Source organism: Salarias fasciatus, chromosome 22 (genome assembly GCF_902148845.1).
Source record: "Salarias fasciatus chromosome 22, fSalaFa1.1, whole genome shotgun sequence".
In the NCBI taxonomy this organism is placed as follows: Eukaryota; Metazoa; Chordata; class Actinopteri; order Blenniiformes; family Blenniidae; genus Salarias; species Salarias fasciatus.
In genome coordinates, this window is record NC_043765.1 from 4,263,855 (window position 1) to 4,290,302 (window position 26,448).

General features: G+C 40.9%; 2 protein-coding genes and 1 long non-coding RNA gene across 3 annotated transcripts; 2 read left to right on the forward strand and 1 right to left on the reverse strand.

Annotated features, from left to right (window-relative positions):
- The first annotated feature begins 71 nt into the window (after positions 1–71).
- Positions 72–11,305, forward strand: eloa (elongin A). The gene is made up of 12 exons (XM_030120957.1): positions 72–168; positions 3,410–3,466; positions 4,272–4,384; positions 4,729–5,306; positions 5,701–6,059; positions 6,457–6,568; positions 6,676–6,828; positions 7,228–7,325; positions 7,999–8,179; positions 8,596–8,725; positions 8,941–9,098; positions 9,698–11,305. Exons 1-12 carry the CDS (start codon positions 97–99, stop codon positions 9,757–9,759), a joined length of 2,073 nt encoding a protein of 690 aa, XP_029976817.1. The 5' UTR covers positions 72–96; the 3' UTR covers positions 9,760–11,305.
- Positions 7,245–22,738, reverse strand: LOC115409691 (uncharacterized). Its single transcript, XR_003934011.1, has 3 exons — positions 22,728–22,738; positions 13,912–13,916; positions 7,245–7,337 (listed from the first exon to the last, which is right to left on the reverse strand). It is a non-coding gene; the product is annotated as an uncharacterized LOC115409691 (long non-coding RNA).
- pithd1 (PITH (C-terminal proteasome-interacting domain of thioredoxin-like) domain containing 1) lies at positions 18,797–25,338 on the forward strand. Its single transcript, XM_030120959.1, has 7 exons — positions 18,797–18,832; positions 18,916–19,137; positions 19,919–19,962; positions 20,429–20,506; positions 21,072–21,176; positions 21,922–22,030; positions 23,493–25,338. Exons 1-7 carry the CDS (start codon positions 18,818–18,820, stop codon positions 23,592–23,594), a joined length of 675 nt encoding a protein of 224 aa, XP_029976819.1. The 5' UTR covers positions 18,797–18,817; the 3' UTR covers positions 23,595–25,338.
- Positions 25,339–26,448: the final 1,110 nt, after the last annotated feature.

A 26,448-nucleotide genomic window follows, 5' to 3' on the forward strand; every position in this document is an offset into this window, starting at 1 on the left:
CCCCCCCCCCCCCCCTCGCAGATGAAGCGGAACTTCTCTCCTCTGTTCGCTCTGCGGGGAAATCAGTTCCGGGCGACAGGGTAGCCAGCAGTAAATATGGCGGACGAACTGCTGGAAACAGCACAGAGACTTCATTCCCGGCTCCGGGAGAATCCGGAGCCCCGAAAGGTAAAAACTGAGCAGGATTATATAGCACGATTTGTTGATTTAGCAGTGATCATGCCCCAGAGTGTCGCTAAAGCAGATGTCTGTCGTGAAGACGTGGACACGGCGGCTCTCTGAAAGTCGCAATGGTTTTTAAATGCTGCGTTCAGGGACATTAGTCGGGTTCGGTCTTTTAAAGGAGCGTTCATTTGCTCTCCGTGTTTTATCAGTGCAAAAGAAACAAAATTTGTGGCAGTACCTACGTGTTACCTGCATTATAATAAAAGATGCAAACAATAACTGTAGTGCAAATCATCTATTTCCCCTGAGTAGTTCAACAAAATAAAATGATGGTGAAAATGTCGAAAATAATTTCCTAAAATTTAAGTAGATGAAGGATGTTTCCTAGGCTGTATTCAGAGGACGTTCTTTTTACTGCAGAAAGGAAACCAGAAACATTCATATGAATGTAGCTGGAAGCTGCTAAATAAGTAAACAAGAAATTGGATCCTTCACATCTGGAGTTGAGCTGCAGATTTAAGGCCCAGGTTAGAAAATATTAACATGCTGTCAAGACTAAAAAAAAAAACCCTAATTTTCAGAGGTTTAAAGAATATGATGATTTTTTTTTTTTTTAACAAGACAGTAACTGATGTAACATGTAACAGTAACCTGCAAGTTATAGTTTGATTTTTAAATCTAAAATGACAAAAAAAAAGTACAATCTGGTTTGCTGGAAAAAAGTTAAATGGATCTTAAGAAGAAAAATAATTAATGAGGTATGGGGGGGGGGGGGGGGGCATTTCGTTGAAAGAATTTTGGGAGCATTTATGTCGAGGCAAATTGAAATTGGGACTCGGAGCTCGTCTTGCAGTGGAAAAAAAATGTCCGACAGTTCTTGAACCCGTCATAGGAGACGTCAGTATAATTAAAGGATTTTAACTTGTTATAACGTGTCTGTTTAAACCCTCGCTTTGGATTCAGCTGTCACCTGTCGGGTCGTTTTCAGAACTGGTTATAGACATCCCATCATTAATTGAAAAAAACCCCACAAACGCAACATTTTATGTCCCAGAAGTCGGAGCTGTAGTAGCCGTTAGCCGTTCAGCTAACCAACGAAAGTCCTGACAGATGAGCGACAGCAGGCCGCTGGTGTTCCGCCGAGGCTCGTCATCTGAGCGGAACCGCGGCTTCTCCGGTGCGAACACCCGGGTCTGCTGCGAAAACACACGTTCAACCACGTTAACGTGAGAAATAGCCACCTCTGGGGTCCCCTTTGTTTACTGCTGAGGTGTAACAAAGCTGTGTGTGTGTGTGTGTGTGTGTGTGTGTGTGTGTGTGTGTGTGTGTGTGTGTGTGTGTGTGTGTGTGTGTGTGTGTGTGTGTGTGAGAGAGAGAGAGAGATCTTAATATATTTACTACAAATCTGCCACGCTCTGCCTCAGATTTATTCGGCCTGTGTGATTCATGCTGATTGTTTTCATGTTGTTGTGTATCAACCAACAGTGAGAACAGTGAATCCAGTTTGAACTAAAATGAAGACAGGAAAGAGCCACTAAAACTTCAGAATACTGGGAAAGTCTGAGTCATGATTTTTTAAAAAGTTTTCAGAAAATTGAGATCTGGGGAGATTTGTTGTAAAATAGGAAAACATCCAAAAGGTACTGTATTTTATTCCATGCCATTAAACAGGAGAAAAATGTTAGAAATATTTTTGTTGGGTACAAAGCTTGGATGTGGTTATTTAGCTATTTCATTGAAAGTGAGGAAGGGGAAGAGATGGATGTATATGAATTACTCTTCTGGTTTTAGGACCCTCAAATTGCTTTGTATGATATGATTTTTGTTGTTGTTTATTTGTTTAGTTTTTTCAAACTCAAATAAGTAGGTTTTATGTTTCTTCAATATTAATTGAAGTTTTCCCAAAACAAGAATCACAAGACCTCATTGCATATAGAAAGAATAACAGTGAATAAAATTCTCTCAACTTAAATGTTTCATTTTATGGGCCTTGAGTACAGCATATCTTGTAATGTTGGGTAAAGAATCGTTTTAATACCTTGTCAAGTGAGCACAGTTGTGTAGGGTGTATCCTATTTTTGTGCGTCCATCCATCTTTAATCTTTTCTCTACACTTTGCACAGGTTTTCTTTCCTTTGCGTCACAAAGTGCAAACTGAACAGAACACCAACCCATCACAGGGCAAACACACAATAATAGACCATTTAAGACACTGACGGGCAATTTAGATCACTAATTAACAGTGATTGGATGGAAGGATGAAAGTCAGCTACCCAGAATGAAACATATGTTCGCATATACAGTACATAGGGTAGAATAAATATGGGACTCAGCCCAAAAAGGTTCTGAGCCACAAACTGAATCACTTCGTTCTCACCTTGAAGCAAGAGTGGTTGCTTCTTGCAGCTGCATTGAATATACACCACTCTTATTTCTTCACATTCCCTTATTTCTTCTCTTCCGTTGTGGCACTTATGTTTTGGTAAAGATTTTGCAGTACAAAACACAAATAATTTCAAGTGAGTGTATTAGGCTGCACGGTGTTGAGAATGTCCCAGACTCAACTCCAGGCTTGAGGCCTTACTGTTTGGAGTTTGTTTGTTTTCTGTGCATATTCTCATTTGTCGAGATAGGATGCATCGAAAAAGAAATCGCTCAGTTCATCCTGAACTGATGAAGCCACTGGTACCATGATATAAACCAAGGGGCAAAATGTCTCAAGACACATGGCCGTGTCCAGCTGTGTGTGCATGGATTTATTTCCAGCTGCTCCACTTTCCTCACACAGCCAGACACACAGGTTTTTGTTATGTGAAGAACTCTTGACCTGTCCAAGGTGTTTAACTGTTTCATCCATAGTCAGCAACGGTTACCTCGATGCTAACCCTAACCCTACGATCCTAAGTTCACTGAAGTAGTATGGTAAAAGAGTGGATGGAAGAAATCACTTCATTTATATAACATGTTTAAAAAGGACATGTTGGTCATACAGCAGTGCTATATCCAACAAATTAAAACAAATCTGACAAAAATAAGAGTTAAGAAATTAGGTGTGTATTTCCATAGATATTTGAAAAACAGCTGAGCTGCAATCAACCAATGAAAAAAGGAATAAGGTAAATGGAAATGACAAAAGGATATTTTCTAATTAATCAAACTGTCAAAAATTCTTGAAGAATATAAATCCTGAGCACTGTATTTGATGTGTATTCTTTTCTTGAATAATTTCTTTTTGTGTTTCTAGCTACTGAAAACTCTCAGAAGACTGGGGGAATTTCCTATGACTGTGGACATACTGGTGGTAAGAATGTGTTCATCACAACTTGTAAAACACAAATATCCTCCTTATAAGAAAAGAGGACTTCCAAAGTGAAATCCGTGAAGCTGCAAAGGCTCATTGTGATATTGAACTGATGGGCCAGGAGGATTGAACACACACTTACTGGGTAGTGGAAGACGTAGGAGTATTTCTTGAGGAATATGTGCTTGGCTCAGTCAGCACAGACTCAACATGCCTGTGACCAATCAGATTTCTCAGCTGAAGCTGCCAAAGATACGACAGCAGCTGTAAAGTGAGCACGTGCAGATTGAATGTCACACACTCCTCGTGCAGTTTGTACTGTTTATCAGCCTGTTCGCACGTTTGATAGCTTCACTGGATTTATAGTGCAGATAAGTCTGTTTTTCCAACTGGTTCCAGATCTGGAATGTCATTTTGATTAGCTGTTTAGAAATCCAGTCGTATTTCAGATTGGAGATATTATCTACTTCTCTGTTATGGACAGATTACAACAAAACAAGCTGCTAGAAACACGCATGAGGCAGTTATAAGGCCTCTCGCTCATTTGACAGGGGACCAAGTCTAGAAGACTGAAACACAGAGCAGTCACAAACCCAGATGACGTGGTTGTTGTTGTTGTTGTTTTTTGATTTGTGTTATCACGCTGTACAGGTTTAGAGTGTTTGTATCATGCTGTGATCATGCTGCTTCTGTTCACAGTAGATTTTGTTTCTGTTTTGTTTTGAAAGTTTGATGTCTCCCACGTGTTTGAGGATAGTGTCAAGTTAATTCCAGTCTCATTTTATTCTTCTTATCTCACCTGTAGGAAACTGGGGTGGGAAAAACTGTGAACTCTTTTCGGAGACATGAAGCAGCCGGAGAAGTTGCAAAAAGCCTTGTGGCCAAATGGAAGAAACTGGTTCCTCAATCTGCCGACAGGTACTTTCTGCATTCCCCGTGTCTCAACATGCAAATGAAATGAATGAGAGTCGGTTCCTTCCTATGTTTCATCTCTCAATGTTCAATATGATTTAAAATCTGTTCCTGAGTTGAGGATTTCAACCTTTCAATGGGAAATTCATTAACATAACACTTCCGTTTCTGATATCTCTGTCAGGGCTCTCATGTTTTCAGTGCCTTTTTTTCAGTGTTTGGTGCAGTAAGTAGTCATGATGATTGGCGGTGTCAGTGAACGCAGCACGCTTCATCCACTGATCAAGACCTTGACATGCAGATTTAAGGTCTAATAGATATATTAAGCCATTAGTTTTTTTTCTTCCCAGGTCTAACACCCACACCAAAGAGGCCTCTCGTTCGTATGCACATTCTCGAGGCGATGGGCACAGGCATCCCCGAGAGCCCTCACCAGAAGAAGAGCGCTCTTATGTGGCGGAGGAGGAGGAGGAGGAGGAAGTAGAACAAGAAGAGGAGGAGGAGGAGGAAGAAGAAGAAGAGGAGAGAGGTTACCACACCAATTACTCACCCTCACCACCTCGACACAACCAGTACAGCCCCCCGCAGCGAGCCGGATACCACTCAGATGAGTACGAGAGCCCTGAGCCTGAGCCTGAACCCGAGCCCGAGCCCGAGCCCAGCCCTCCACCTCCCTCCCCTCCTCCTCCTCGCAAAGAGGTACGCCATGCCAAACCAAACAAGGACCCCGGTAGGAATCATCACCACAGCAGGGACAAAGATGAGGAACGGCGACAACGTCACGCACAGACGAGTGCCGATCGAGGAGGAGGCGAGGGGAAGAAGCGGGAGAGGCAGCAGAGTCCAGTCCATAAATCTGCCAAACACAGCAAGAAATCGACCTTGCAGGACAGCAGGAGGGAGGAGAAGAAGAAAGGAGGCGATGATGGTGAGTTTGACCTGCATTTTGACACCTTTACCCAAGTTCCCAGCTGAACAAACCTGTGTCCTGGTCCCCGTTCCTGAGTGTGTGTCGCTTTTCCAAGTCTTTCATCACAGCTCAGCTGCTGCCAGACATACCTGTACTTTCTTCCAGGTTTAATCAGTTTCAAAGGTTTTTTTTTCTTTCTTTTTTCTTTTAATCAACCTGCCAGGACAGGATTCTTCCTGAGCTGCTCTACTCGCATGGCCAGTTGAAAGCCGCTGTGGTCCCCATGTTGAATGAGATTTGAATTTGTCCTCACAAAAAGCAGAAGCCAAGTAGCGGAGCAGTCTGTGAAAAGATCAGAGCCGGCCAAGTATTTCCCCACAGTTCAACCATTTTCTCCATCTTGTGCCATCAGGGTTAAAACGAGCGCCGAAGGACTCCCCATCAAAGGAGGAGGAAGACGATTTTGAGACGCCCACCATGTCTTTTGAGTCCTTCCTCACGTACGACGCCCCAACGCCTGTCAAGAAGAAGAAGAAACCATCACAGCCTCCCCCGCCGTCGTCGTCATCTTCATCGCACAGTCGCCCCTCTCAGTCTTCCTCCTCCACATCATCTTCCCATCGCAGCCGCACATCTCCGCCCGTCTCCTCCTCCTCCTCTTCCTCCAAGACGAGCAAAGCCAGCAAGGCGAACGGTGCGCAGAGCAACAAGAGGTCACACTCAGGCTCCAGTTCATCAGCAGCTGGGGCAACATCAGAGAAACGCCGCAGGGTGAGACGTTAAAAACGCTTTTTCATCTGGAGCCCTGCATTCAATCAGTCAATCAATCAATCTAAGCCATCCAAAGCTTAGTTTTGTGAGATATTTAACACCTTGAGTGATCAGGTTCAAAAATACTTTGTAGCCAAAACGATCTTGACTTAAAGATCCAAAATTCTTTTTCACTTTGTAATTTGTTTGAGGTTGCAGCTCTCTATTGGTTTTATTGGAAGTCATTTTAATTTCTCTGTTAATAAAAAAATAATTTACTGCTGTCGTGTGAACTTTCAGTGTTTAGATTATAAAAAGAATCACATTTTCACTTTCCTTCTGTCTGAATCAAACTACTATATTTTTGCTTTAGGTTGTTTCAGGGTTTTTTTGAAGTGTTTTTTTTTGTGTCGTGCAGGTTGTTGAAGCTGTTCCGACTCTCCCTGAAATCCCTTTGCCGGCAATTCAACCCAACTACAGACCTCTGCCCTCAATTGATGTCACGCCGCTCTCCCCTCAGAGACGCAAAGGTCAGGCCTCGCGTCAGAGCACCGCACGCCGTGTCACGGTGAATGATGCCAGAACAGAGCAGAGCTCAATATAACCTGATGTTGTTTTGTTTTTTTTTCACATTCAGTTCCTGCGTACAACGACGAGGACAGCGCCGGATTTACAGGGAAGCGATTCAACTCCAAGATGGTGGTTTACTCAGGCTCCAAGACGTCCTACCTGCCCAGGATGATGACCCTGTACGAGCAGTGTATCCGCGTGCTGCAGAACAACATCAACTGTGAGTGGAGCTGCTTCATGCTGTTTTTATGTCTGACTGTCGCCTGACTGTTGAATGCAGTTCTAGAACCTTTCTGCAGGTGGCGCCAGAGCTCTCATCTTGTTTCCATAACATGCTTTTGTGTCTCTGACTGCTGTTATTTCAGAGTGTTTGCTTTTACGCTATCACACCATACAGTAGAGCAACTGGAGCCGCTTTGAAGCTGCCTGAGCTTTTCCAGGTCTAGGCGTCTTCTTTAGTGCACATCAAAATACTATCTCAAACCTGCACTGCATCCGGTCCCCAGACTCAATAAGGCCAGCCGTAATGCCTGCAGTTTTGAGAACGCCCAATCTACTCGTCTGCATTTTCTTCCCAAAGTGAACCTGCACAAACACTGCGGTGCATGTTGTGTTTCAGCCATCGCGGAGGTGGGAGGGGTCCCCTTCGACATCCTGGAGCCGGTCCTGGAGCGATGCACCCCAGAGCAGCTGTACCGCATCGAGCAGAGCAACCAGGTGACTTGTTAGCTGCGTTCCGACCACAAGACGCCTCCACCGGGACGAGCTCAGGGCTTTGGAATGATAGCAGAGGTGGTGACAGACTACAGGCTGAGCTGAAGTGCTCTGGAGTTTGGACTTTGTGTTCTACATCCTGATTTTAAATGTTTGCTCATTGGCTGGATTGAAAGGAAAGCATATCACTCTAGGCTGGTTACACATGTTGACAGTAATAGTTCTTGTCAGAATATAGTTAAACTGGCTATTTAGCATCGCTGTCATCAATAAATCTGTTTACAAACTGCTGGATGAAACTAAGTTGACAAAATGTTTGTGATAGGACCGCACTGAAGAGCGTTTATTTAGGAAAAATAAACTGTAGCGACTTCAGGAAACAGAGTCGCCGGGAGACTGACGGCGGGCCTGTTACTGTCTGACGTGCTTCTCATGGAATTCACTGCGCATTTATTAAAAATATAAATAATAATATTAATAATCAATTCATTAAAGCGTGCACAAACTCATAATCATCTTAAGTACGTGTCCACAGAGGGTACGGCGACCCAGCTCGCCCTCTGTCTCCGCTTCACAACACACAGCTGAACTGAACATCCCCGCCTGCCCACAGTCAAGGCCGCTCTGAGCCCGCCAGCTGTCCGTCCTGACAGGTCTGCTCCTCTCCCTCTGCCAGTGTTTCACTGAGGATTCGGACGAGCTCTGGATGCGTCACTGCAAGCGTGACTTCAAGCGGGAGACTCCTCAGGAGTACGAGTCCTGGAGGGAGCTGTATCTGCGGCTGCACGACGAGCGCGAGGAGCGGCTGAGGATGCTCACGTCCCACATCTCGTCTGCGCACGCCAACAAGCCCAAAGGCAAGCGCTGCTTCCACTGCACCTCTCTGCACAAATCAACAACTCCTCTGTGTTTTTATCTAGTTTCTACTCAAAACATCCCGTCTTTCAAAATCCTGTGAAGTCCAGTGAAGCTTGAGTTCATGTATTTCCACATTTCCAGTAAAACCCTTGGAAGTATAGAGGTGTTTCAGATTTGATTGATTTTCAGTTCCGCTTCTATTTTATGGAAATGGAAGATCTTCTGATGATAATCTTGTAATTTAAAAAAAAAATATTTGACACACATCATGTAAACTGTTAAATTAGGTATAGGGACTTCACTTTTTAAATGACCTTTAATTAAGAAGGAAGGATTCCGGATTCTGAATGGAGACAGTCAGTCAGAAGCCGAAAGTCCATATCCAGCGTTTGAATGAGTGTGTTTCCTCCCACAGGACGGCAGGTGAAGATGGCGTACGTGAACTCTGTTGCCAAGCCGCCGCGTGACGTCCGGCGCCGGCAGGAGAAGTTTGGCACCACCAGCGGCTCGTCGGCCTCCTCCATCGCTGCTGCCGCGCCCATCAAGTGAGGAAATCCACAGGATGTGGCTGTGCTCTGCTTCTTCTGTCAGCAAGCTGAAGAAATGTGTTCTCAATACTTTAGCAGCATTTTATTGACTTTCAAATGAAATTAAAAAAAAAAAAAAAACATGAATCACCCAGATCTCAGGAGAGACGTGGAACCTTGAGATGCTGATCACGGCTCATTTAGCCTCCGTCTCCTCCTCTGGTGTCCTGCAGAATGAGGCCAGCTCCAGATTATTCTGGTGAATCCAGCCGCCTTTCCTCATCCCAGGAGAGCCCGTCTCCCAGCTCATCCCGTTCCTCAGCACCAGGCGGCGGCGGCGGCGGCGGCAGCGGAGGAGGACACGCTGCCCGCGATAAGCCACAGGTCAAAAGTAAGTTGATTCAATTTTCTTAAAGTTTTCTATGTTTTGATAATGTTGAGTATATTCCAGTGAATATTCTGCTTTTGCTGAAAATATAAATGTTCTTTGTTTTAAAATAGCAGCATCGCTGTTGCTTCGCCTCATTTGACTGATTATTTTGCAGTAAACACGTTACTCCTACTCTGACTTTACCTTTCTTGTTAATCAGCTGAAATGTAACTTTAATCCAAGATAGGACACTCAAGAAAATACCGCTAATGCAAAATTGAAAATGCAAAAAAAAAAAAAAAAAAAAAAAAATCCTATAATTTTTTCTACGTTTTTCTTGGGGGGGGGGGGTGAAAGTGGAATTCACTGATTGCTTGTAAAATGTTTTGAACTAAGTTCTGTCCTGTTGTGTTGATGTGGAAGTTACCAGATATGCTAAAATAAGGGTGAACAATCCTTTAGTTTTATTCTTTACACATTTACAAGTTCTTCTGCAGCACTTTGAGTTGCCTCAAACTGACCTTACTTTAAAAACATTTGATGTTTTAGTCAGACCTGAAAATGTCAGTTTTTTTTTTGTTTGTTTGTTTTTTTAATGTGGTGTGTTCTCTGTTTTGCAGAAATCGCCCCGATGATGGCCAAAACTATCAAAGCATTCAAGAATAGATTCTCCCGTCGATAGTGTGAAAGAGACTGAATGTATTTTATTGAATTCCAACTGTGTTTATAATTTAATTTTAGCAGCATTTTACTGGAGGTCCTCAAAACCTACACACACACACACACACACACACCCTACCTACCCAACATGCCAGACGAATTCACACGATTCAGTGAAAATAACGGTTGCTTTTTTAAATCACGAAGTGTCGACTCCTGTCACGTCCGCCTTTAGAAAATGGACGACCATGAATTCTGTTACGTCTCCTTGCTTTTTCAGCAGACTTGTTTAATGACGTCAAGTCAATGTTCAGTGTCACAGGGTTCATTTCTCGCTGTATTTCTCCAGCAACTCACAAACGTAGACTAAAGTAAAAACTGGAAATGGGCGAACAGAACACCGACAGAAGCACGCTTCACAGCCGGGAGAGTAATACCATTTCTTAGATTGATATTTATTCTTTATTATTTAATTGTAGCCCTGAGCGGTGACAGCCACAACATAAAGTGAAATACGATCGCACTCAATTTAGATGATTTCCAGTTTGTTTGTTTTTTTTTTTTTTTATGTCTTTGATGGGAAATGATTGCAACTGAGTTTTAAAAGTAGAAATGCAGAAATGTTACACCTGACCTCGAAGAGACAGGCGTGAAGATTGAGTGGAAAAAAAAAGAAGAAAAAAAAAAGAATATCCTTTTTTTTAAAGGTGCCGGCTATGGTCACTTTCTCATGTGAAGTGACAACAATACTGATCTTCTGTTTTTACACTTTGTTTCCTGTACATTTTACCGTGTGAGACTGTGAGCTGTGGAGTTATCGGCAGGAAGACTTCAGCAGCTCCGAGCTCTCTGAACTGAGTCCGATCACTTGTTTCTTTTTGTTTTCAGTCCTTTTTCCTGCTCGATGGAGCTTGAAGAGTTTTACCGATCGACTCGTTTGTTTTTCTGCTAGAGAGTAAATAAGAATTTTCCGAAATTTCAAACTCGTCCTTTGATTGAAAAGGCAGAGATTTTCGTCATTTGCTCCTTTCTTTTATGACCAAATGATAAACTACATTGAAAGGCTATAAAGCCTCCGTTGTTCTTCGTACGTTGGTGTCTTGCATGGTGCTCCTCCTGACACGCTGACCGGCTGGTACACAGCTCTGGTCTCCTCTTCTTTCTTTTTTTTTTTTTAAACAAACAGATGGTTTTTCCTGGTGTGGTTGTGGAAGCCTCACATGGTGTCGATGAACTACACGCTCACACAAACACACATCATAGACTCGTTTCCTCCCTCCAGTGGCTTCAGATCACCTTCTTTCTGCTGTTGAATATGTGTCTCTCTCTCTGTGTGCTTCACTGTGACAGGCAGGATTGAGGGAGGGATGAGAAGTCTGTATGATCAATAAGGAAAGAAGTCAATAGGATGTCTGCAGCTTCATTTCAACCTGATGAGAGATATATTTATTTTCAACACTGGGACCTTGGAACCCCACAACATGGGCCCGAATGGAAGTAGAATAAAAATTGTAATTTTATTAGATTTTAATAAATGTTATATGGTCATTTTTATTAAAATTGACTTTTTGCCCTGAAAGAGTGTGCTTTTTTTTTTTGTGTTATGCAGAGATGGAGCCGTTTAAAATATGGAAGAAAAATGACCAAACATATTTTTGGTCAGAAATGGACAATGTGAGTGACTTCTGAGTCTTTATTCACACCGTCACCTGGGCTGTTGAAGTTCGAAATATTGATGCAATAACATGTTTGATTCAATGCAAATATTGACTCGTATTTATTAAAGCCAGGGTTGGCGATCTTGGAAAACTAGCATGAGCATGCAGCACCTCCCCAAGGCTCCGCCTAGCTAGCTCCGCCCAGCTCCCACCCCATTGGAGGAGCTCCCGTTGGGAGCGGAGACGCGGAGACGTTCGCGGCGCGCGCGGCACTTCCTCCGCTTCCAGTGCGTCCCTGGCGTAACCTGTCCTCAGCGCTTCGTTTCTTCCTTTGCACTACACCAAGTTATGGCGCACTCAACGGTATAAAGGCTGGTCCATGTTTCACATGTACGCGTTTCCGCGTCCGCTTTGGAAGGTCCGCGCACCACCGATGCGGACGCGATTTCTCCCATTCTACATTTTGAGCTCCGCTGTGCGCGTCCCATCTCGGCGCGGTGATCCACGCAGCCTCGAGAAGCTTTTCCGGGAACTACAGACTGTTTGCCTGCTCCTTTATTACGGATTATTTAGAGAAAATTAAGCACATACACTGTCAGTACATTATCATTAAGTATTAAAGTTTATTTAGCCTTTTTTTCTGTTTCTGAATCGCGGGGGCGGCGCCGGAGCGATTAGTTGCTTTCACTTCTGTCTGCGGACCTTCTCCTCCCTCCAGACAGAGTCTCTCAATCTTTCTATGAGTTTTTCACTCTTTCCGTGTCTTTAAGTGGAGCCATCAGGCTAGAGCTCCGTCTACTTTCACTTTTACCGTCATGTTTTGTTCGCTCTGGCGCTCTGGCGCATGCGTACACTTCCGCTACCTGCGCGCAATGCGCAACGCGGTGTCAAAATCTGGCTGCTGCGCGGACACAGTCCCAAACATTCGTCTCCGCCATTCTGCAACGACGCTCCATCCTTCTACGCGCGCACTGAACCAGGGTCAGTGCACGCCATTGACATGTACGCGCAGGGGGCAGGTCGAACGGCGAAGGGATTTGATTGGTTTAAAAAAAGGTGTCCCCTCAAGACTATTGGTTGCTGTTTTTCCCGTTTTACTCCTGCTGTAGGCAGCGGGATATTTTCCGCTCTACTTTAAAAACACGCTATTAATTGCTCCCCATCGAGTCATAAAGATCATTTTAATCAGTATTTAAAAAAATGTATCTCATCCAAATCGCCAACCCTAGCTTTAATAGTGCATGCATGTGATGGGTACATATCTTCTTAATGGGCATCACCTTGCAGCAGAATATCGAGTCCAGCAACATTTGGCCTCTGGCCAGCTGGAATGATTATTAGCTTCTCTGTTAGCACGAATTGCTTTAATGCTGTGAAACAAGTTATTTTTTAAAATGAAGGATAACTTTGATTTCTTTAATATAATACTGTCTAATGTGACGGCCATGAAAAAATGTGTAATGTTGCCCTCTTGCGGTTACATGCTGCAACTACAAATACAACTAAAGTTCAATTATTTACATAAGGGTAGTACTTCCCGTCACCGCCTTGACAATAAAAGAAACACCAGCCGTCTTTTTTAAACCAATGTTTTATTAACCTTGAACTTAAATAACAGACATGAAATCAAAACAAACATGACAGAAAATACGACAAATCCTCCGATACAGATGAAGTAAAGAAGGAAAAAAACGGGATCTTGGTCATTTGAGAGAGATTCCGGTCATGGTGTCCACGACTTATCAAATAACATTTTATTTCCTTCTTGCCTTGAGCTTAAACGTCACCAGTGATTTTTGCTGGCCTTTTTATTTTTTTGGAACAAAGTTTATTGATATTTCAAGCTTCACAATCTTCACTCATACACATTCTGTTTCAGTGTAAAAGAAAAAGCTTCAAGAACAGCTTCAATATAGTGCAAATAGTAAAATAAAAACAAATGTAACCAAAAATGAACAGTTCGGCAAAATAGTCATGAAAATGTGTTCACAAATAGCACTTTGATAAAGTAATACACATATGATACCCAGTTCAACCTAAATTCTCCTTACTAGAACTTATAACCCTCATACTAAATTTAAGTGTTTTATCAGTGGATTCCATCTCTTTTTGAATAATTCAATGTTCAAATTCAACTGTGCAGTAATTTTTTCCATCAAATATACCTTTGTAATCCTCTCTTTCCATTGATTCACTGTAGGGGGAGATGGTTTGCACCACAAAACTGTTATCATTTTTTTTGCCACCAAAACCATTACATTTAGAAGGTAGTTTTCATCCTTATTTAACACCTTTACAGGGAGTACTCCAAACACAAAGATCAGCGGGTCGAACTCGATATAAATTTGAAATAATTTTGAAATTTCCCCCCTGATTCCCTCCCAAAATGTTTTCAGTTTTGGACAGTCCCAAAAAATGTGTGTATGATCCCCAATATGTCCACATTGCCTCCAGCACAAATTTGTTTTTGTCTTGTCAAATTTAGAAATTAAAAAAGGCGTTTTAAAGTATCTCACGTTCACTTTCCAATAAAACTCTTTCCAAGATGGACTGTTGGTTAGTTTGTGACCAATTTCCCAGACTTGTTCCCAATTTTGATCATCAATCAAAACGTTCATCTCTAATTCCCACTTTTCTTTTGCCTCCAGAGCACTCCCCGAAATAGTAGATTGTAAACACTTATAAAGATATGATACAATCTTATCACTTTTCCTTTCTTTCATAACCTTGATAAAACACCTTTCCAGGTCTGTGGGTTGTGCTTGTAGTTGTGACCATTCTTTATGTGACATTAAGTAGCTTCTCAACTGTAGAAACCGATAGAAATCACTTGAAGTCAGTCCAAATTTCTCCTGCAATTGGTTGAATGATTTTAGAGTGTCCCCTTCAAATAAATCATCTATAAAGATAAGATTATTGTATTTCCATCCTTGAAATCTTAAATCCAGTTGGCCTGGTAAAAAATCTATAATATCGCAAATTTTTGTAGCTCTGGAAATTAATTGGGGTGCTTTTATCTTTTTCTTAATTGTTGCAAGAACTTTTTGAGTACACTTCATCCATGGATTCGAAATTTTGTGTTTATTCCATACTTCTTTAGAATAGAATATAAGAGCTTGCAGTGAGAGTCCAGCGCATGAAGTTTGCTCTAGACTTAACCATGTTGTTTCTTCACTCTGTTTTGCCCACTCCACTGCGCCTTGTAATTGAGCTGCCCAGTAGTATAGTTTTAAATTTGGTAAATTTAAGCCTCCATTTGCTTTACTTCCTGTCAACTGTACAAATTTCACTCTCGGTTTTCTTCGTTGCCAAATAAAAGTTGAAATCATTTTCTCTATCTTTTTGAAATTAACTGCTGGGATCCAAATAGGAAGGGACATAAACAAATAAAGAAATCTGGGGAGTATATTCATTCTAACAGTTTCAATCCGTCCAAAAAAGGAGAGTGGCAGTAATTCCCATCTTTCTAAATCCTTTCGCATTTGATCAATAAGTTTTTCATAATTTAACTTGTACAGTTGCGAAGCATCTTTGGTGATAAAAATTCCAAGATATCGAAAGCCGTTGAGGGGCCAATTAAATTTCACTTTTTCGGATAGTTCTGAGGGCCAGCTACCCTTGATCATCACAGCTTCAGATTTTGATTCATTTACCTTGTATCCTGAGACAATAGTAAAATCCTTTAAACATTTTAAAAGTGCGGGAATAGAGGTTTGAGGATCTCTAATGTACAATATGATATCATCCGCATACAATGATAACTTATGTGTCCTGAATTTATCTGTTATTCCTAATATTAATGGGTCATTTCTAATTAGTTCCGCTAAAGGTTCTATACTAATAGCGAACAAAATTGGTGACAAACAGCATCCTTGACGTGTGCCTCTTTTTAAAGGAAACTTTTCCGACATATGACCGTTAACACGTACTCTAGAGGTGGGTTCTGAGTACAGTACATCAAACCAATCGGTAAAACATTTGTCAAAGCCCATTTTTTCCAATACCTGTTTTAGAAACATCCAATCCACTCGGTCAAATGCCTTCTCAGCGTCCAGACTGAGAAGCATTGATGGGTGGATATCCTCTCGAGCTGTTGAAATTATGTTTAGGGTGCGTCTGATATTATTAATGCCTAGCCTTTTTGGAATGAATCCTGACTGATCGGGGTTAATTAATTTATTTATAACTCTTTGTAGCCTTTTGGCCAGAATGGCACTTAGTATTTTGACATCATTACACAATAAACTTATTGGCCTGTAGGAAGAACAATGTGTAGGGTCTTTTCCATCCTTATGGATCACCGAAATTATAGCTTCAGCCCATGTTTTTGGAGGTTCTTTAGCACTCAAAGCATGGTTAAAAACTCTGTGTAGGACAGGGATGAGTTCTGCTTGGAAGCATTTGTAAAATTCCCCGGGGAACCCATCCGCCCCTGGTGATTTATTATTCTTAAGCTTTCCAATGATTGCTGGCCTTTTTAAATACAAAGAAAAGTCCCCTAACCTCACTGTTTCAGGAGAGACTACCTAGAATTTGTTTGAAAATTATTGTTATAAATTGTGTTGTTTTGTTCTGTGACATTTAATTGTAGTATCAGATGGCTGCTCCAGATGCACCTATACAGGAGGCCGCGTCCTTTCTGCACTTCGTACATAGGGGAGAATAATGTTCATTTTTAGGGACACCATTTCAAATCCACTTGTAGATTTCCTACAGGAAATAACTGACTGGTGGGGAGTTATATGATCAGCAACAATTCCAGATAGGTGTTTACTGTAATGTTTATTTGAATAAAAACGTGTTTGTATTCACTATATGGAATTAGAAAAGGTAAAAGAAAAAAAAATCTGTCTTCACAGAAAAATCTGTCCATAAGTATAGATTTCGTATCATAACAAAGTGGAATTTTGAGTTTATCTCAATTTTTCATGAATACTGTGATTATTCGAGCTGAATATCAATATAAGCGAAAGTTAATCAAGTTCGTCAAAATCAAATTATAAACAGATGAGTTTTAAGTGGTTTAAATACAGGCTTCCAGATAGCCAACTACACTTGATTTTTTTTAATTAGTTCAGTCACCACATTAAACTGACCCAAAAATTAATTTTATTTATTTATTTATTTATTTTTTGAGTGGTATCTTAAAGTTGTAATCCTAAACTGAGGTGTGGCTTTTTATAATGAAGCATTAAATTTTTTTTCCTATAATTTCTCTTTTGACCAATAATTCATCGTGGCCTGATTACACTGGCTTCAATGAAGTAAATGAAATTAATCACATTTGTTTTGAACAGATGAAAAAAAAAACACGAGTCCCATTAACGACTAAATAATACCTAATTTAGGCTATTAGTATGTCTAGTTTCTGTCCTTATTGATTGTTTTGCGTGACGCTTGTCGATTTAAACCCATTTCAATGTGTAAACAGATTCTGTTTTAATGCTGCACACGCGGCCGAATTGTTTTACTTTGAATGACTAAACCGGAAGTCATAACGTTTTATATTATGTCTAGCTTTGTCACTGCATGTAATTACCATTCGTGGCCACAAGGTGGCAGACGAATACTGAAGGCCCTGCGGAACTGTTTTTTTTTTTGTATAATTATGTGAAATTAATCAAGAAATTCATTCGTTTTCAATTTCGAACTGTTGCAGATCGTAAAAGACAATAAAGAGAAGAAAAGAATAAAACGTGAGTGACATTGAATACAATATATGAGCTAATTTTGGCTGCTGATATGTCTATTTTATCCCCATGAATTGATATACATTAGGTTTAATAATTCATTTCCCAGTGTAGAACAGACTGTATTCTTTGTTCTTATGCGACATGGCTTTGAAACAACGTTGAATGTTGATTTAGATAGACGCTATGTATTGTGTCCAACTTTGCGTCAAATTGTAGGTACCACTTGTGGCCACAAGAGGGCAGACAACATCCTTTATAAATGTTATGCTAATTGTTGTCAAGTGTCCTGGTAAATGGAAGTATGGACTAAAAAAAGGGAATATACAACTTATTATGAAATTATATATCAATCTCTATTACCAAAAGTAATTATTTTGCAACTTCAAAATAATTTATAAAAATGGAGATGCTTAATATTGCTTTTCTAACAGAGTAGTTAGTAACATTAGATCAGTGGCTCTCAAACTTTTTCTGTTACGCCCCCGCTAGCAAGAGCAAAACAATTCACCCCCCCCCCCCCCCCCCCCCCAACTATAAATGAGAGCATTTGTTTATAAAATTGTTGTAGGTACACCTCTGCATAACATCCTTGTTAACATTAAAGAAAACAAAAAAGAAAGAGATATAGCTCAACTTACAAGAGTGACTTTATTAACATTGTTTATTATTCTGTAAAAAAAAAGATTTTAAGAGCATCAATTTGCCTGAAATTCAAAAAATAATTATCCTTGTTTAAACTGTAAACATTTTTGACAGAATTATTGCACCATTTGCTGCTGGAAAATAAAATTAAACAAAATCAATAAATAATAACAAATTCAAATCGAGGACGTTTTGCAGTGCACAGCTTCTCAAAGCGAGGTTTGGCTTCACAAAGGTAAGATGTTGCAAAAGGAAGCATAATGCCCACAGACCTGTGCCCTAAGAGTGGATCCTGCCTCTCTACACTCAGCCAGAATTCTCTTTTGACTCACTATCTTCGTCTCTCTCTGCCTTTCTTTTAATCCCTGCTAAAAATGTCTTCATGTTGTCTCAGGGTTTGTTTACTGCGCTTCACATCGCAGCTCGTTGCAAAAAAAAACCCTACACCGTAGAGCATCGCACTCTGACAGCGAGAGCGCCACTGCCAACTACTGGAGTTGAATGCAATTACACTTTATTTTAGTCCGGCGGAAAAAAAAAGGCATGTTCCACACGGTCACACGCCCCCCCCCCCCCCCCCCCGGCATCGCAGGGGGGCGCGCCCCACAGTTTGAGAACCACTGCATTAGATGATGGTAGCCCTGCATAATCATCAAACATGTCGCTCATCTAAATTCGAGTGTTTGCTTTTTCACAAGCTGTTACCATCAAATTCAAAATTTCACAACAGCCTCACTGAAATATAAAATGTCTCATATCTTATATTTGTTAATTTGAATAAAATACGACTTAACTATTGTAATTTTTATTAGTGAAAAGAACTATTAAGCATAATAACGCACAATTCATTGCATTCAGACAAATTAATGAAAGACCGATATATTTTCCAATATCTTCTGACATACAACACAAAAAAATCTAATTATTTTCTCACTAACTATGATTGTTTATTTTTCCATTCTCCAAATAAGAATTCGTCTAAAGTCAGTCAAACAAACTCAGCAGACATTAATGCAATCAAGTAGAGAACTTTAGTTTGAAATAATCCTTACAGGAAGTAGCTGCATCACTCTGTGCGTTTGACGTCATGACGCCGCACGCTGTAAGTGAAACTTGCTGAGCTCATTTTGTTAATAAAAGCGGTCTGCTAAGTTCGCGTCCGTTTCATTTCTTCACCGGGCTGAGGAGGGACGCAGCGGCGGCTTGAGCTCCACGATGTCCGGACACGGTCACGGACACAGTCACGGCTGCGGGTGTGAGGGGGAGCATGAACCCGCCGAGAGGGGCCTGGAGTACGGACTGTATCAGCGGATCGACCTGGAGAAGCTCCAGTGTCTGAACGAGAGCAGAGACGGAGACGGGAAGCAGGTGTTCAAACCCTGGGACCGGCGGAACGAGCGGGACAAGGTAACCGCAGGGAGGAGCGCCTGTGCCGGGCAGCTCGCAGCTCTGTGCCCCGCTTCAGAGGCCAGCATGTGGGACAGCGTGTCTGTGAGGCTGAAGCAGTCACAGGACCAAAACACCTAAATATAAGGAACTACTACAGAAAAGACCACTGACGGGTTTTGTGTTCCAGTTTCCAAATGTTCTGTGTTGTCTAACACTTTTGTTTAAAGCAGATGTATTAAACTGAAATAAAGGGAGTGCAGGCAGAACAGTTGGGAAAAGGTAAACAAAGCAATGAGTGGAGGTAGTTCCATTAATTAACAGGCACCCGTAGACCAGAGGCCCCTTATATCGCATCTCAAACGATCTAAAGGAACAATTCAGTTGATCACAGAGACCAACAGAAATCTCCACAAATATTTTAAAAGACACTTCAAATAAATACTGATGAAAACATAAAACACTGAATTAAACTCCCCATAAAACATGGAAGATGCAACAAAACACCATAGCTTGACTCATAAAGTTGTCAAAAAGTATCAACTGTTGTTGCCATTCAGTGTAGGAAGTCTTTTAATCTGTGAAGGCTTGTTTATGTCTGTTTCCACTGACTGTTTAAGTCATTAAGATTAATTATTGCAGCTCTAATTTACTGTAAGTTGAAGTGGCAAGCATGAGTTTTTTGCCAACTGTGGGGAAAAAAAAAACAATACTGGTAATATGAGATGATTGTATGATCAACTCTGAACTGAAAGCTGTGGGTGGGAAACTGTATAAACTGTTGTCTGTTCTTCATTCGTAGTTTGTTGAGAGCGATGCAGATGAAGAGCTACTGTTCAACATCCCGTAAGTAACAAAACCACCATGGCAATTTGCTCCTTCATACTACTGTATTATTATTTATAACTAATATTGTTCTTATTTTGTCTTCTTGCGGTGCATCAGCTGAAGGCTTGACCTTGACTGTGAGGGACTCTTGATCAAAACCCAGTAGAGACAGGAGGGGCATTCAGTGCAGAAACGAGCTGTTGGTAGTGCAATTTATACGACTTACTTTGACGACTTTCTTAAAAATACTGAACTCTGAAAATGAGCCAGTCTTTTGAACAGTTCATAGAAAGGAGCAGATCCTCTGTTCCTTCAGAGAGCTGGGTCCCAGTCTGAAGACTTGAAAAACCCTTCACATCGTGTGTTTTGGCTCCAACATGGTTTTTTTTTCTGGTTCGTCATGGCTGAGAGCGGCTTGAAGCTTTCCCCCACTGCGTTATCACAACTGTAGCATCCAGAAAGTAGCTGCTGTTTCTTCTTTCAGTTTCACTGGCAGCGTGAAGCTAAAAGGCATCATCATCTCTGGAGAAGACGACGACTCTCATCCTGCTGAGATACGACTGTGAGTGTGTGTGTCTGTGTGTGTCTCAGCTGTCGAAAGTCGAGCAGATGGATATTAACCAGCTGCTGCACTGCAGCGTTCTGGTCGGCGACGCAGAGATGACTGGACATTTTTAAAGCAGACATCCTGGGTTTAGAAGTTGCTTAGAAGCAACTTAAAAGTTGCTTTTGAAATATTGGGAGGCATTTAAGCTCTCGTATCAAATTATCTGAAACACATGAGAGCACTGTTGTTGCATGTGATTGTGTCAACACTGTTGAAGAGAAGATGTAGATCGGCATGCTCTCTGGTACAGTTTACCATCACTTTAAACTCCGTCTTATCAAAGTTCATTTCCCCTCCATCCAGTCTGTCCATGGCTGAGACAGCAGTAAGCAGAGTCAACAACAGGATGATTCTTATCTATTCTTAGGTCACCTGCAAAGTGAATTTAAGATGAGTGTAATCTGTTTGCATGAGCTTTTAGTTTAAGATCAAAACTATAAATCCAGCATTTGTATAAGTAGGCAATAAAAATTGCCAGCCTATCTGCAGAAGGCAAATTTCTCCTGCTCTTTTTTCCCAGCTACAAAAACATCCCCCAGATGTCTTTTGACGACACGGGAAAAGAGCCTGAACAAGCCTTCAGGCTGAACAGAGACCCCGCCGCAGAGCTGGAGTACCCAACAAAGTGAGTGTTTGACAAAGAAACCACACAGAGGTCCATCAGCCATAACATTATGACCCCTGATAAAAGTCATTATTGATGTTGTTTCCATCACCTGTTTGTGGGGAAAATGGGCATTAAACATGGGCATCTCAATAGGCTGCCCCCTGGTTTAATTCAAATAAATTAATTTAAAAATATATTGTGAGATCTGTCTGTTAACGCAGGACACCTGAGTGGGCTCTGTTTGGTTTTGGCATTCGTCACTGGTATTGCAGCTTTCTGGTTGACAGTAGAAGAAGAATCGTCATTCAGCTGGAGGCAGCAGTCTGCTCTCCTTCCTGACATATTCATTTTTCACCCTTGTTGTTAGTTTGAAAAGTCCTTATTTGAGACAGATTTGATGTTTTTTGAAGCTGGACCATGTCAACATGGCTTCATGCTCCCTTCGATGCTCACGATCTCCTCCTGTGAAGGACCAACATGATCCAGATGGAGATCTGATGCCGTTTGTGTTGTGAAATCAGATCAAGGAAGCTTTTAAAGGAAAAGAAGCAGATCGTCCTTTCTTTTTCATGCCTGCGTTCAGCTATAAAAGTGTATTGCATCAGTTTTTTTTACTACTAAAAGCCAGTTTCCTTTTAATCCACACAGCTGAATGCACGTTTTTCTCTGACACACCCCATAGTGACAGTATTGTTGCTTGATTTGCGTATTTTTCGTTGCCATTTTGATCTGAAATGTCTTTTCATCTGTGTTCATGTTTTAGGATCTCTCGTTTTTCCAACGTCAATCACCTCTCTATCCACATATCGAAGAACTTTGGCGCAGAAAGCACCCGAGTGTACTACATTGGTCTCAGAGGAGAGTATTCAGAGGTAACTGCATCCTTTATCATGAAACAGTATCGGTGAGATGAATCCTGTCTGCGTGTCCTTTGCTTTCCAACACTGGCTTCTACACATGTCAGATGAGATTGACTAGCTGTCTCAAATAAAACAATGCAGCCGAGAAAGCAATTTATGTATGTTGTTTCCTTATTTTATGTGATTATTACATTGTGCTTCAAATTGAATCCTCTGTTATTTTAAAACAAACATTTAAGATACCAATATCAATGAAATCTCACTGAAATAAACTTTTTTTTTAGAATATTAAAGGTTTAAGACACCTTTCTCAACACGAGGATATGGTAAATGTCTGAGAAGCAGTGCCATAGTTAATCACCTTCACCCATCCCAGCTGACTGAGGACTATTGATGAAAGCAGAGCTGCTGTGAGAGGACAGCAGGATTTTATCCCTCCTGCTGCACTGCACCAATGGGAGTGGAAAGTCGCAATCAGTCTTAGTTTACAGATTTTTTTTTTTTTAATTTCTGTTTTATGTGTGATTAGATGGGATTTTGTAATTGGACAATCTCTCTCTCTCTCTCTCACACACACACACACACACACACACACACACACACACACAGATGGACAATCCTCCACTCACATTCACATGTCCAGATAATATTACAGTAATCATTTTGCTAAAAAAACAAACAAACATGCTTTTGGACTGTGAAAGGAAACCGGCGGAAACCCAAACATGCAACTCCATACAGATTGGTGTTAATAAGGATCTAAATGTCTTCCTCCTTTCAAAGCTAAAACGTCTAATTAGCTTTTGATTCTTTTGATTTCCTAGAGATCAACAGCTGCGGACAGCAAAATCTTTTCACATGAAGAGATTTTGTGTGACCTTGGCAGTTAATAATCTGACTTTCACTGTTGTCTGTGAGCTACTTGGATTTTAAAATAGATGAATTCCGTGTGCTTTGCCTAGACTGCTAGTGAAGGGGCTTTAATCGTATAATTTGTCCTCTCCAGTGACAAAAATAATTCGGTGAAAGTGAATTTTGTCTTAATCAGAGGAGATATGTTCTGCATCATAACAGTGCTGCGTGTGTAGCTGAATGTAACACAAATCATGTGAGATGATTGTAGTAGGATTTTTGTCAGATCAGAATTCACCAGTCCTCTAGTTTCTTTCGTAACCTGTAAGATCTAGTTTCTCTTTCTCTTGTGGTGTTTTATTTATAGCAACATTCACGAGATCTCGGCAATTTCTAAATACTTTGAAATGTGCACATAACCTAAAGGAATATCACACCATTGAGTCAACTGGATGTAAAATACCTTATTTTGCATTGAGATTGTGATTGACTTTTTTGTCAGAGTTGAATGAATGAATGATTTTGCCTCCACTTGTATTTAAAAGCTTGCCGGGGGGATGAATAGACTGTAAACACTGTAAATCCTGCCATCCACAGTGTTTTTCCCATCTTCTGTTTTTAGGCTCACAGACATGAAGTGACGATCTGTAACTATGAGGCGGCAGCAAACCCTGCGGATCACAAAGTGGAGAGCATCATCCCACAAACCAACTTCATTTCATGAGACGATGATTGGGTGATTGGGAAGAGGAGGCAGAGGAGAAGGGAAAAATGGAGTTTTCCAGTGACGTCCGCTGACTGTTCGCAAGTCAAAGATGAGTTTCTGCGCTGTGCACCAGCAGGTTGGTCCCGCTGGACGAACACCGAGTTCAGCAACCTGGAAACTATAGCGCTTCAGATCTGTCTGAAAGTGTCTCCTTTCTGTGGTCATTAAGAGTGAAGGCTTCTTGTGGCCAAAGTACTTACTAATAAACGCATGAAATATTTGACACTGTTCTCTGTTCTCAATGTGAATCTTTGAGGTAATGCACTCGGCACATTTGTAGAATTATCATACAATTGAAAAACACAGTGTTCAAAGACTAAAGGGAATACGTGACCAACACAGCAGTGTGACTCCAAGTTAATCAAACTCCAGGAAAGTCGGCTTCTCCAGTTAATCAGTAATACCAATCATGATCAACTCCACCCGCTGGAAATGGTGAAACCAGGTGGAAATGAGAGGAAATGTGCAAGACAACAGAGAGATTTTACATGTTGTGGCCACAGACCTTTTCCCTCTTTACATCATTTCCGTTTGATACTTTGACTGTTTGACATTTTTCCTGTGCTTTTGCCACTAGTTTAATCGCCTGACTCGCAGAAGTTGCTCGGGTAGCATAACTAGCCAGAAGGTTTGCCGTGAATGGGGGAGATAACTGGAAGACAGGACAGTACGCTTGGAGACATGGAGGGTGGCTGTAAAAGAGCAACCCGGCAGCAGAATTGCCTTCTGCTTCTTTGTACAAGGAGGAACAGGAAGATCATTGCACAAGCCCTCCAGAATGACCTCCAGCAAGCCACAGCTGCGCATGTGTTTGCCCCAACTGTCAGAAACATAATCTGAATGTGGCATGAAGGCCAAACATCCACAAGTGGGATTTGCATTTACCAAAAAACACAAAGTATGAAATTTGCCACTGGCATCCTTCTCCTCACACTGAGCACATATGGCAGACACGACAGAGTCTGGAGACACCATGGAGAATGTTTTGTGGCTTTCAACATCCTCTCGGCTAATTACACAGTATGATCGATAAAGCATTTTACACTAGAATACTCCATTCATCAAGAGCAAGTGTTCCCTTTAAGTTTTTTAGCAGTGCACTACAGACAAGAGTTGGAATTAAATAAGTATTTTTCCAATTCAAGACATTAGGCGTGACGTTTACACCCTGGCAGGATTCGTACTTCATACTCCACAAGCCGCAAGGTTCAACTGTTCAGATAATCTGTCATTTGCATTTTCTATAAGCAGCAGTAGGGGGTGTTTTACTCTGAAATTCTGTCTCTCCTCATAACTACATTTATAGGCATCTTATTGGATCGTAGTTTAGTGGAAATTCAAGATTCAATTCAAGATACTTTATTTGCCCCCAAGGGGGAAATTCAATTATATAAAAAAGGAAAAACAGCAATATATGTCAACTGTCATTTTAAACATTTTCTACGAAAAGAGAACACAAACCCATGCCACATCCACTTTGACATTTTCCAGAGTGTTTGAGCTTTTGTGTCTTGTTATAATCTCATTTCTATCCATTTCCATTTTAACTGCAAAGATGTGATGTCAATATGATACAGCCATGTCATCTATCATTTGAGTTATAGATGGGAATGTGTGAGATGAGTATGGAAGGCCGTTTTTGTGAGTGTTTTTCCAAAGGTGGGGCTTTTAATGAAGCAAATGTATAATAAAATGCAATAATTAAAACACAGTTTGTCATATTTTTGTTGGTTGTTTTTCTTTCTGAGAAAACTATTCAGACCCACACAGAGTAGAGATAGTGAAATGAAGTGTTTATTATGCTGCCTCTTCCTGCAGAAAAATTGTAAAAGCACCATCCATGTATTCCACCCTCTTTATCCAACAGAGTGTTACAAGGATCACAAGCTAATCTCAGCTTACTCAGGGCACAAGGCAAGATGCTGTCTGTACAGTTTGATGGTCCACAACAGACCTGACACTGGGAGACATGACTTCATACGTTCACTTACAATTTTGCATGAACTTATAGCAACCAATCAGCCTCTCTGGATTGATAAGAGATGCAAGAGTCCCTAAAGAAAAGCTGCACAAAAGAAAATTATGCAATATTAGTGAAAGGCTCCCAAACCAAGAGCTGAACCAGGGTTGTGTACAGAGTGGCGAGACCGGTTAACCACTACACCACTCCAGTGGTTCAAGTTTGAATTAGCTTGCAAGTATTTATGTACAACATTTCAGTTCAGCAAAGCATTCTGTTACGTAAATTGAAATAAAACTCTGGCAACAATTTTATGAAGTCACAAATGAAGGAACTACAAATCAAATGTTGAAAAGAATTGTCAACATGTCAGCAGCCTTAGGATTTTTATGATATGACAAAAGTTTTCTACTGGTGAAAGAAATGTCTGGTCTGCAGGCAGAGCAACTAAGGCTTTGCAGATAAGATCACATTCTTGAAAAGTTTGTTTTTAACAAAAACACTCATCTTAAGCATTTTCATTTTCATGATAGGCTTTTTAATCCTCTTGTAGTTGAGATAGCTCTGCGTCTTATCTCATTTGGTCTGTCACAGTTTACAATGAAAGATCCAATTCAGAATCTTTTTGTAATCAATACTATCGCATTGTGCTGAATTTCAACTTCAACTTTAAAAGCAGTGAAGTTGATTAAAAGATGAACACCTCAGGGAAACCAAAGCTTAGAAATATGTGGACATATTTTTATAGTTTTTTTATGATACTAAAAATCATCAACTATGAACAAGTAAAACTCATTTATTCTCACTCCTTTCTCATATGTCCCTGAAATGAGATACATTTTTGACTTTCAG

Bases quoted from the DNA above. Each gene is read 5' to 3' on its own strand.
- pithd1 (XM_030120959.1), top strand. The intron at 19,138-19,918 runs GTAACCGCAGGG...CTTCATTCGTAG, and splicing joins GGCGGAACGAGCGGGACAAG to TTTGTTGAGAGCGATGCAGA. The intron at 19,963-20,428 runs GTAAGTAACAAA...TTCTTCTTTCAG, and splicing joins GAGCTACTGTTCAACATCCC to TTTCACTGGCAGCGTGAAGC.
- eloa (XM_030120957.1), top strand. From the start codon at position 97: ATGGCGGACGAACTGCTGGAAACAGCACAGAGACTTCATTCCCGGCTC. The intron at 5,307-5,700 runs GTGAGTTTGACC...TTGTGCCATCAG, and splicing joins GAAGAAAGGAGGCGATGATG to GGTTAAAACGAGCGCCGAAG. The intron at 8,726-8,940 runs GTGAGGAAATCC...GGTGTCCTGCAG, and splicing joins GCTGCTGCCGCGCCCATCAA to AATGAGGCCAGCTCCAGATT.